The sequence below is a fragment of the Trachurus japonicus genome, chromosome 8 (assembly GCF_045865225.1).
Source record: "Trachurus japonicus isolate A0001 chromosome 8, Traja_1.0".
NCBI lineage: Eukaryota > Metazoa > Chordata > Actinopteri > Carangiformes > Carangidae > Trachurus > Trachurus japonicus.
The window spans coordinates 33,434,797-33,447,566 of record NC_140914.1 but is presented as its reverse complement, the minus strand read 5'-3'; the positions used below and the strand labels follow the sequence as shown (position 1 = coordinate 33,447,566).

At 42.2% G+C, this 12,770-nt stretch overlaps 1 protein-coding gene across 2 annotated transcripts in view; it reads right to left on the bottom strand.

Moving 5' to 3' along the window:
• The window catches only part of LOC146983872 (neurabin-2-like), an 81,364-nt gene that overhangs the window by 35,135 nt on the left and 33,459 nt on the right, over positions 1 to 12,770 (bottom strand). For both annotated transcript variants that reach the window (XM_085785240.1, XM_085785241.1), the window contains exon 6: positions 1,255 to 1,387. In XM_085785240.1, the coding sequence (XP_085641366.1) occupies positions 1,255 to 1,387 (133 nt within the window). The remainder of the gene's footprint in view (positions 1 to 1,254; positions 1,388 to 12,770) is intronic.

The window sequence follows — 12,770 nt, the reverse complement described above, 5'->3', positions numbered from 1 at the left end:
GGAATGTTCGTGTCAGAGTGCGTGACATCATCGGTTAGAGTGGGAGAGAGTGAAGAAACATTCTGTATTTTTTCTGGATAAACTGTCAGCACGGCCACAATTTACACTCTACAGACATAATTTTTTCAGAATTTGTAAGACAAACTTGTTATCTCTCATGTCATGTGCTCAAAATATCAGAGAGACTTACAGAATTGACAGAATCAGCCTCTGAGTGCGGCCACGTCTGTCTCTGCTCCTCATTGAGTCCAATACAAATATTTTCTGAGAGGAGCAGAACGGCCTGATGTTTTAAAACTGCCAGCGTCGCCAAAATATTTACTGTAGAAACACCAAATCGTACCGAAATTTTCAGTAAGTCCTTAGAGCAACGTTGATCTGTGTTTTGTTCTGATAGGAGTTACCGTTTTGTCATGCTAAGCCTAAATGTGAGACCGGTTTAGAGGCAGAAAATGGCTCTTTTTCTCCACGTTTCTGTCTGTCTCAGCCTGCGGGGGCCCCTATCGCCGTGGTAACCTCTTTGATCCTCAGGCCAGAGCTCGTTAACTTCATAAACAATCCACCTGGCGCTCGTTTAAATGTTTATAAACACAGACACAGCTAAATCAGACTGACACAGGATGCAGCTCATAGTCACACACACACACAGACTCTAGAACCAGCTTCATGTGATTACAGTCACACACACACACACACACACACACACACACACACACACACACACACACACACACACACACACACAGGTAACCTAATGTGGTTACAGCTCCTCCATATCAGTGCTTATAGAAAGATGATCATGTGTCTGTCTGATCAGCTCTGTCTTGACCTTAAGATCGTGGGTTTGATTCCCATGTTGACAGAGATGGCACAACCCGCAGTAGCTCCCGTGGCCCATTCAAAATTTCCCGAGAGGAAATTTTCTAGTTATATATTCTATCTATATTCTATAGCATGAAACATTATTCAGTGTAACAGAACATTATGGCGTGCTGAGAGCAGCCGTCACGGATGGTTGCTGGTTCAAATCCACTGCCTCCAGAATTACCAGCTGCTAATTAGGCTAATCCGCGCTAAATTTAATCCCATAAAGGGATAATGGAGCTGTCTGCTAACAGCGCTCTGTCGGTTATTGTGCGCATATGTGTGAACGTGTGCGCATGTGTGTAGTTACATAAGAGGCTTGACTGAGTGACTCTCAATGATTGTTAAGATGTGTGTGTCGTGTGTGTGTGTGTTTGTGTGTGCGTGTACCTTTCTCCAGCTCAACAGGAAACAGGTCCAGCTTCTCCACTCTCTTCTCCAGCTCGTACTCGGCCGAGGCCGCCATGGGGTCCACGTCATCGTTGCGTCGATCATAGTCTTCATTAGAGTAGGTGGTGAAGACCTGCAACACGGGGCAAAGGTCAAAGGTCAGCCTCTTTCTTCCAGTTGCATTTTCTGCATAATGACCCGGCCGAGACACACAAAAAAATGATTTATTGCAGTATGCCTTGCTTGTGCATGCACTGTATAAGAAACCTATAAGAAAACCTGTTGCCAAATCAAGTGTATTTTGTTTTTCCTTTCTGATCTTCATTTTTTATTTTGGAGGTTCGACGAGAGCGGAACAACCTGCAATATTGTGGAAGTGATAGCAAACATTTGCCTACTTACACATCCAGCAGACGTGGCGCAACGTTATCATCTATTTATAGTCATTGTTCTGTCCGCTAAACAAATGTTAAGTCTTGTATTTGCTCTCTGTCAGCTCTGTCCACCACCAGCCCCTGAAGGAAATATCTGGCTCTTGAGTTGCTAAATGATTCACTATGGAAACAGGACTGATACGAATGTTGAGATGAAACCAGAGCGGTGAAGGTGTGGGCTACAAAACAGAAAAATGAGCCCAAACGTCCAAAAAACTCTTCAAAGTTGTAAAATCTATTGTTATAAAAATGCTGATGGTTAAAGGGATAGTTCAACATTCTGGCAAACTGGCCCATTGCCATAATCCCTATAGTTTTAAGAGTAGGTTTGTTACCTTTATTTATCGGTGCACGCTATTTTTAGAACGGCGGAGCAGAGCCGCAAACTGCTTAGAGCTACGCTACGGAGGCTCATGGGATTTCTTGGTTTCTCCAAAAACAACTCTGTCTGGTAACGTTCTGTTATTATCTCATAGCGTGGTGAATGTGCAGGTCACAACTTGTCCACCAGAGCATTTTGGAGTTGTTGGATTGTGTATTTGATGAGTTTGATGGGGGAAACCAAGAAATCCCATGAGCCTCCGTAGCGTAGCTCTGAGCAGCTCGTGGCTCTGCTCCGTCGTTCTAAAAATAGCTTGCACCGACAATTAAAAATTAAACTTTAACTTGCCTTGTCCACTTATTCTGTGGCTGGGGGTGTAGGCATTAAGGAACGTGTGACATTGGTGAACATGATCATGAACAGCTCTTTGAGGAATGAGTATAGAAATAATTGATTACACAATGTAGCCTATATTGTGTTCATTTATACTTTCAAATCACCTTTATTGTGCACATCTGTGAACTTCCAACTTAAAATGGCACAGCCACAAACAAACACACCCACACAAACTTCCCATGTTTCAAACGGTTATATATTACTTCTTCATTGTATATCATTAGCATACATGTGCTTGTGAACCAGTGAGTGACCTGTAATTAACCAGTTCTGTCAGTTGCTCTAATACCAGCACTGTCTCAGTATCGGGGCTAAAACAGGCTCAGTCACTTTTAAGAGACTGGGCCATAAAATCCTCCAGCAGCCCATCTGCCCCAGCACTCACTTCTATTCCTTAGGGTTCCCTAAGGGTTTTCCATGGAGTTTTTCCTCAGTGGATGTGAGGGTCTAAGGACAGAGGATGTTGTTACGATGCCATGTAAAGCCCTTTGAGACAAACTGTTTGTAAAAACGGGCTATACAAATAAAATTGCCTTGCCTTCACCATCAGGAAGAAGAGAACATAGTGTACGTATACAGTAGATTTCACTCAATAGAAACATCATCCTCTCCCTTATATGGGATGGAATCACAATATATATAAACATATTTCCCTTTTTCCTTCTTCCACCTTTTCTGCCGCTCTCTACTGCACCAACCCCCAAAAAGGTCAGGAGCATCTGTCTCCCTGCTGACCATCTCTGTGATCACGTGGCTCTGTTTCCATAGCAACCAAAGGCTTGCCCAGCATGGGTTTGGCACTGGCACTGATTTGCTCTCTCTCCCTGTCCCTGTCTGGCAGATATGCTAATGTATGTGTGTATGTGTGTGTGTGTGTGTGTGTGTGTGTGTGTGTGTGTGTGTGTGTGTGTGTGTGTGTGAGAGAGAGAGAGAGAGAGAGAGATACATAGAGAGACGGAGCCAAAGGCATTAATGTGTAGGTGTTGTTTGTTACAGGATTATTTACATACCCCTGAATGTAGAAGGTGCACACACACACACGCACACGCACGCGCACGCGCACACGCACACGCGCACGCGCACACACGCACGCACGCACGCACGCACGCACGCACACACACACACACACACACACACACACACACACACACACACACACACACACACTCTGACACAAACAGGGTCAGAGGGCGTAATTTTCAAACTCTTTCCTGTTGTCATGTTTCCTTCCTGTTGAGTAACTTTAAAGCAGTGTGTGTGAGTGTGCATGAAGCTTCAGAGCGTTCCCTGCAGACGTCACAATCTCTCAATCTCAGTCCAAGACTTGTTTATTCCACTAACATTTGTTTACATTTCGGTTGGTAGACGACAATAAAAGTATGCTGAATTAGCTGTTAGTACTTCCTGTTACTTTAACACTGGAGGACATTTCAAAACAAGATGTCTCTCAGGTAAGTCTGGGGTTTTAAATGTTACACTTGTCAGAAATAATGCAGTGAAGTGACACTGGATATAAAACATGCATCTTTGCTGTTATGATGATAAAGTGCCATTATTCTGCAGGTTATAGGACCACAGCTGCCTCAGTGAGCTGTGTTAAGACCACTGCTGCTGTACATTTTAACAATGCTGATAAAAAAAAGCCAAACTACATTACCCATCATGCCACTTTCCCCATTTTGACAAACCTGTTCCTTTCACACCATACAGTATTCACCTCCTATCTCCCCCTTTACGGTTTAAATGCGCAATTCATCTCTTATGTCTGTTATCTTGCAAGTCAAGTCTTTTTATTTCGATGTGTACAATGGAAGCTCTATGGAGCAAAATGACAAACATGGTCAGTAAAACTACTGAGAGAGGTCAGTAACAACTGGAGTGCACAGTACACACTGTACAAACAGAAAGCTTGATAAACTGTCCCGTCCTCTCCATCTTCTTTTTTTAAAGAACTCACTTAATTGCCACAATAGAATTTGGAGAAAGTCCCAAATACCAAATGCAATAACTTTGTTAAACTTGTACTATCATTCATTCTGGAATCAAGTATGTTCTTGTTGTCTGCACTTGGACATGTTGCGTTAAAGCATTATTGTATACCATATGTGAACCAGCCTGTGAAGCCAAATCTGAGAACAGGAACACTTTATGGTGTATATATAATATTCCCAGCCTTTTAACGCTTCAACTTGTATCAGTAAATGTTTTAATAGTATTTTAGTTTTTATGTAACACTTTTATATCATGAGTCTGGACTTTCTTTTGGTTCTGTAACACTCTGATGTAATAGTGGGTGTGTTACAACAAAGTTAAAAAATGTTGCACGCTTGAACAATCATCACTCAGCAGTGTCAGATCTGCACAAATTGACAGACAAACTAAAATCTGAACTTTATAAAAAAGGTCAAATGTCAAATTCACTCAGCATCAGTTCAGAGTTTGAGCAACACTTTCCTGATTAGAGTTACAAACACACAAAGCTACAGTATAGGGAAGATCTTTAGTTGAATTAGAAACATTGCCATCAGCGCTGGATAACATTCACCACTACTAATGAAAGCCAGGGCCCTCGGTAACAAGGCATTAAAGTTAACAGTGACATAAAACAGAGGAAAGCCGTGGCTCATCGTTTCAGTCACAAGACTCGCATCAAGGTTTTACACTTTTATTGCTACAATAATCTGCATGTTAGTTTGTCTGTGCTGCCTGCTCATGTGATGCTGGGAACAAATCAGTCAAGACCGAAACACTCCCTTAGCTAACAACCCCCCCAACAGAGCCCCAGACAGACAACTCTGACCAACATGGACCCAATGCTTGTAAAGAAGTTTTCACTTATGAAATGATTTAATGATATGTTGTAAAATGCATGTTTAGTTCATTTTCAGTCATTCAAAAAAAAAAAAAACACGATTCAATACTGTGCTTAAACAGCGAAGTCAGTGTTCATTTATTCCTAAAGGCACTTACCAGCATAAATAGACTGTTTATTTATTGAAATATTCCATAAAAGGACATTCAAAACATGTACATGTTATTGTACAACACAGCCCACTGTATCCTGACTTTAACTGAGATGTCTCAGTGGGCTGAATCAAATACAAGGCAGAAGGGTTGTTTTCTTTTTTCTTTTTTCACAACGCTGCCTCTTGAATGACAGCCTTTGCATAATCTGGCCAATCATAAAGCGGCCACTGCTCTAGTGGATGGAAGCCAAGCCACAGAGAGCTCCAGCAGGAGGCAGGATGAACCTCCGACAACAAGTCTGTGCTGCCTCTCTGCTCGTGTGGTTCTTTGTTTGTTGCAGCGAGTTGAGCTTGACTCGAGGCCACATTAAGTTACAACCAATCGAACACGATAAAGAAAATTCAGGACATCACATCAGCAGCTGGATCGCAAGATTAGGAGTGAAAAGTGCTGTCTGTTAGACAGTAATCAGGACGTCTGGGCAGGGGGCACACAGCCTGCAGCCGCTGTAATGACCAAATAGATTTTAGTTCCAAAAATCATGTGTCTGTGTGATCCTGTAATTTAAATCCAAACTGACAGATTAAGCCACAATAACTATATACAACAGCTACCACACCAGAACCCCCCAAAAAACTAAGACTGCAGCTAAAAACAGAAGCAGGCTAATCCATGCAGGCTGAGCAGTGAATCAGTGAGTCACCACGGGCAGGTAACTGCATCCAGATTGGACAAGGAGGCTGATGGCTACTCCTGTCCCTCAGGTTCAGCTTTACATTACAGGAACATTAAAGGGATAGTTCACCCAAAATTGAAATTTCACTCATTATCTACTCACCCTCATGTTGACTAAGGGCTGGGAGAAGTTTCAGAGTCCTCCGTGGCTTCTCTGAGTTACAGGGGGTCTCGGCGTAGCAGTGCATGTCCATATAACGGTTGCAAATGGATACCAACTGTCTTCGTAACAAAAAGACACACCAAAAAACATCCAAATACCTCCATGCTGCTTGTATGTAATGTCTGTCTTGTATTGAAGCCCAGAAATGCGAAATTGTCCCGGAAAAAATTAAATAAGTCTATCAAGCTTGTTTTGTAGCGGAAGCTCCTCTTCCCGGTTCGTCAAATTTGGACGAACCAGGGTCTGTCCTCTTCCCAGTTCGTCCAAATTTGACTAACCGGGAAGAGGAGCTTCGAGAAGCTTCCACTACAAAACATGCTTGAAATATAGACTTCTTTAATTTTTTTCCGGACAATTTTGCATTTCAGGGCTTCAATACAAGACGGACATTACATACGAGCAGCATGGAGGTATTTGGATGGTAACTCAGAGAAGCCATGGATAACTCTGAAACTTCTCCCAGCCCTTAGTCGACATGAGGGTGAGTAGATAATGAGTGAAATTTCAATTTTGGGTGAACTATCCCTTTAACACATTTTTTAAAAGTATATCTTTTGGCTTCAAGTCACAACTTACGACTTTGTAGCGTTTCAGGCAACCCACTCGTGTTTTTCCGACCTGTTTTACCGGTGAAAGTCACTATAACGGCCACTAACTTCCGACCGGTGAACTCGTACCAGATCGAACTGGTACCACTTCACGGTCGGAAAAATATGAGTTTCCTTGAACGCACCATAACAGTCCTCGTCCCTACGTCACCACATTCACGGCGTTCCTTGGCTGCACACACAGCCCTGCATGCCGTTCTCTCTCCTCATTGGATAAAAACTGTAGGATACGATAAATGTTTTCTCTTCGGCTCAGAGCAGAGCAGAGGGACTGAGAGACCCGTGTTTCAGTCCAAACACTCTATGTAAGTGATTGCTGTCGGAAGATATAACTATTTAAGACTTATATTAACACAAATATATCACTTACTTCTGCTTTAAAGGCAAAAACGCCCAAAATATAGGCTACTTGAAATAAATAAATAATAATAATAATAAAAAAAAACTCCCTGCCAAGATGTCTGCCACATAAAACCATGTCCCACTGAATAAGCTTCAGCCAGAACCAGACAAGAGGTCATGACACACACTTCAGATTGGAGGCTACAGTGAGTCGCTATCGGAAAAGTGACAAGATGGTACGAGGCTACCTGGTTAGCATGCTAGCTTCAGTAGTAGAAAGGCTGGTGTTGGTTTCCACCTCTGGACACAGCTGTTGGTGAGTAAAGGAAGGTTGTTGCTGAAACCACAAAGTTTCTTCTAGACTGGTGAGTAACTGTTGATGCTAACTCCAGCTATGTAGCAATAGAAAAAACGTACAGACGGCAGTCATTTCTCGGACAAAATCAATCTTTAGTTGGAGTTTCTCAGACCTGACCGCTTCTTCTCTTCGTCAGACGTGACCCTGAACTGAGCAATTCATTGTTGATTGTTTCCCCCACTGTGCTTTTCTATGTTTTCTAGATCAAGCTAACAATTAATTAGTCAAGAAATGTAGACAATCATTGTGCAGGAATTACATTTATACCACTGTGCTGTGAGTTTTATACTTAGTCAGGGGCATAGCAAGGGCTCAGTCAGCCGCCATGTAAACTCTGACTGTGTCTGTTGAAGGCCACATGTGTCATATATGTCTCAATAACAATGTTTTTCATTTTTATGAATTCTTTTTAGTGAAATAGAGCTCATTAAGGTTTAAGGTTCCACTAAACTAACTAAAGAATATACAACGATAATAATACGACGTGACTTAGCTGCTGTCAGACTGTACAACACCAGTCTGACTCTGTAATAACCTGCACTCTGGACTCTTATCATCTTGCACTACTGATTTGTAGGCTATGCTTTTTATTTGTATGCCACAATGCTAAAAACCAAATTTCCCATATGTGGAATAAATAAACTGTCTTATGTTTTATGTCCTTTGTTTTTTCAGTCATCCAACAACTCTCAAGGTGAGATTGACTTGAAGTGTACATCCTAGTACACAGTAACCAAATCAGTTTTGGTGACAGCCTCTCTGGATTTCCGGCCAATGAGCTGGTGCGGGAAACTCCTGCAACACATCATGACCTGTCGGGAATTCACCATTATTCATGCTAAGCAGCACAGCTCATGTCTCACACTGTCTCAGTCATCTTTACCAGACTGTCAGCTGGACTGAACGCCACTGTTGCACAGGGTGTACGCAACATACGGATGTGGATGTGCATTGGTAAATACTGGAAAATGCTTCTAGATGTATATTTGCATGTCATGAAGCTGATTCACACTAAGATCCAGACATCAACACAGGTTACAATTAACTTCTGACAGATGGACAAGAAAAAATATCTGGTGGAGACAAGTCTCTGGGCATTGGAACTCTGCTGGGTTATAATTTGCCTGTGCTGAAGGATCTGCTGGCAGAGAAGAACCTTCTCTAGGATGTACATCTCCAGGCCGAGCCAACTATAGCACCGATTGGACTGCATTGGGAGTCCAGGTAGCATATCCTCAGATGAAGAACCATCTGATGGTTCATTTTAACAAGATTGATTTGAATTTGCCGCGTCATTCTGAAGAGCTGTCTGGGAACCACTGATGAGACATATTCAGCTTTCTCTGCTGTCGTCTTAGAGACATTTTGAAGTTGAAACACGTGGAAATCGTGTTTTAACCTTGGTAAAATGCCCACTTTATGTGTTTTTTGAATTTAATACAACATACAGTATGAGCAAAATATTCAGTCAACATGATGACTAGTATCTCCACCATTGATCTGCAGCAAACTAACTAGAGTCTAATAAAACGTGAGGAGACGGGGGCAGGGCTGAATAAACTGAAACCTTGTCAGCACAAAGAGTGAAAGTTTGCATTAGCACTAATATTGACTCTGTGTCAGCTACTGCCAGTTACATGCTAACAAACAACACAAACCAATAAAAGATGCAAACTACACTAACTGTTTGGTCTCTCTCCCCCTCTGACCATCTTGACATTCTCTGTTCTTTCACCTGTTGACCTTGTTTAAACAGCAGCAGTGGAGGTGGGCGGAGCTTAAGGCCTGATTTGAATATCTAAATGACAAAATTTTCCTTTTTAATTCAAAAAGGAGATCTTTCTTAATGCTTTTTGTTAAAAACTGTATTTGTGATTTTGTCAATAGAGGCGTTTCACATAAGGCAAACACTGCATCATATCCCCAATGACACTCCTTTAAAAAGTGTTATAGCACTCCATCATGTAACACTGTCAACGACACATTGGACCAAAATGTTGCCTTTTCTTTTTTTTTTTTTATTCCCCACATTTATCATCTCTGTCAAATCCTGGCACCTATTACCCACAGTGCATCTCATTTACAGGGAGTCTGGTTGGAGATTTAGACGTGTTTTACGAGTAGTGGCTCATGTAGCGTCATGTCAAGCCTCTGGCCTCGGGCAGAGCGGAGCAGCCGGCTGCAGAGGTCCGCTCGCTCGGCCCCACTGGACGCTGACTCAACTGACATCACTTGGGGGCAATTTACTCAGACATCACAGAGCTCCCTCTGCAGCCGAAGGAGGCTTTGATGCAGTGGCACTTCCCCAGCCCCTGTACACAGACTTGGATGCTTTGGGGATTTCATGATTTCACCCTGGATCAGGTGCATCTCTGAACTCTGAGAAAACTTTTCAGGAAGATTTTCAGCTCTCATAAATACACACGCCAGGTGGTTTTTCCATCCAAACAAAGACCTGCTCTGTGATTCTTATCAATCAGCTTCCCCTGCTGCAGTCTGTGTGTGTGTGTGTGTGAGAGTGTTTATAGGTGTGTGTGTGTGTGTGTCTTTTTCAAGGAAAACAAACACACCCTGCCACATTCCAACTGCTTTTTACAGACACACAGAGGTAGCCTTGTATACAACCCCAGCACATACAAACCCAGCGAGTGGGTTCACCCTTCTGCCCGCTGCAGTAATCTCATGGTGTTCCTACTCCATGATCAAATATGAAGTTTATAAAGTCAGGTTTGTGTTGAGGGAGGCTGGAGACTTGTTTTGAACTCTCCTGGCCGCCGTTTGTTTGATGAAGTAACTCATGATGTCAGAACACAAATTACCAGTTGGTTTTGAAATTGAGTAATAACAGCCAACATGCCCGGACAGTGAGCGTGCTCGCTCTATTTATTTATTTATTTTTTTAGCTGGTGCAGAACAGCTCTCTGTACGACACACAGGGCAAATGACTGGTCTGCATCCAATAAGGAAGGACAAGGGGATGTTAATCTGCAGTGATGTCCATAGAAACAGAGACTACTGTCTGTCTCTCTTGTCGTCTTACTACAACTCCAGTCAAGATCCGTTCATCTTCATGTTCACTTACAGGTGTGTGAATAAGACAATGTGTGTTGTGAGTGTGTGTGTTTCACTGGAGACAAATAATGTTTGTGTTTGTGTTCATTCAGTTTGTGGTTGGTCTCATTTCTACAGGTTTGGTCCACACACAACACTTAAGAACTGATGGAGGCTTGTGAAATAAGAGCATAGTTACTATATAGTGTAATTATTGATCATCATAGGCATTTGTTCTTTTTGTCATTAACTATTTTATTTACATTTTCCAATAGTTTTAGGGGTGGGAGAAAAAATCGATTGACATAAATATCGCAATATCTTTTTTGACGATTTTTAAATCGATTTTCTTTTCAAAAATCGATTTTTTTTTTTGAATTTTTTTTTATTTATTTTTTAATATTGTGCAATGTGCATTTGTTAGCCTTTTTTACATACAGAGAGTCCAGGTTTTGAAAAGGGTTTAAGTTAACTTTATAATGGAGTATGTTAATTTATAGGCTCCTACAGTATTTGTGTGCAGATAAATGTTAAAAATGCAGACTAAAAACCGAGAGAATCGGAAATATTGTAGAATCGCAATTTTAATCGAATCGCCATCCAAAAAATCGTAGAAGAATCGAATCAGGAGAAAAGCATATCGTCCCAGCCCTAGTTTACTGCAGTGCTACCCTGAGGCCATTTTAATAATCAAAGTTATTCATGTTGATTTCAAATGAAAGACCTCACCAATACCTCATCTTGAATGTTATTAGTTATTTCTTACATTCTAACCCATACTTCATTTATTGCATTAACTATTAAAATCCTTTATTACTGACTCCTGGATCTGAGTGCAGGCTTACTGCTGCTGACTGTGTCGAGGTACGACTGATGTACCTTTAAAATAAATCTGACTGGCTGGTGCATATTGCTCACAGTGAGAGAACTCTCTGAGGAGATGAGGCAGCGATAGAGTCAGAGCTGAGGGAGGCAGCTGCAGGAAGTCAGCCTGTGCAAAAGTTTCAAAGAGGCAGCACTGCAAACAACCCAAACACTCTGAAATCTCCATTGTGTCTTCAAAAAAATATGTAACGCAGTATTTTTGGTGCATCAATAATGTTGGTTTTCACACACATCGGCTATTGAACGTCATATTTATTTGTGACACCTAATGTGAGTGTTTTGTTTGATCTAAAAAACAGGTGGTTGCAAGTGCTGGTTTGATATGACAGTCTAAGCAGCTGACAGCAGCAGTTACCTTTGTAGCAAACAGCACAGCCTCACACCACAACTCTACTTTTAGCTGCACTGTGGTTCAGGCCGACTGTGGTCCCATGTTTCAAGGACCGAGAAAATGGAAAGAATTCCTTTTTGACCTGATGCCTGACCTGAAATAAAACACATTCCTCCTCCTCGTCCTCATCCTCCCACCTGCGGGAGTTGGACGGAGCGGTGTGACCCCTCACCGGCGTCCTGCGTGTGTGTGTTGCCCTCCTATTGAATGGGCTTTCTCAGGAGGCATGTTGTTAATGTGACAGCTCTGTCACTGCACGTTCAGACATGTTTCACACCGCATCGACGCTGCTGCAGTGATGGGAGGAGGCGGAGGGGAACGGAGCACTATGCAGTGTAGAGAAGAGCTTCTGTTAAATCAAGATCTATGTTCAAACACACACACAGCCGAGTCAGCAGGATATACTGTGGCGAAATCAAAGAGGCAAATCCCCCCAGCTACCCGCGTGTGTGAAGTTAAAGAAGGAGGAAGTTAGTGAGTCTTTGCAGTCACTTCCTCCACTTTTTCTCTTTTGGTTCCTGTGCTCTGGTCGATAACAGAGAACATTCTCTCATGGTCTGAACGTCACATCTGACATCATTAAAGCTGCATTAATTGATCTGACCAATAAAACTCTCCAACACTATAAGTTGCCTATTTAAGCAAACAGCAGACAGAGGGGCTACGTTAGCATTCCTCTGCGACTTGATGAATGTATAAATCTACTATTCCTTCAGCTATTTTCGGCTTCGGCTATGATTAATGAGAGTAGTTTGCTGCCGAGCGGCAAAGTAAAATAATGGGCTCTGTTGAAAGAGGGGGAGCTGCGGAGTTAGGTAATGATTTTCTGTGGGACTGTCGCCAGTAGCAACCACCATCACATTA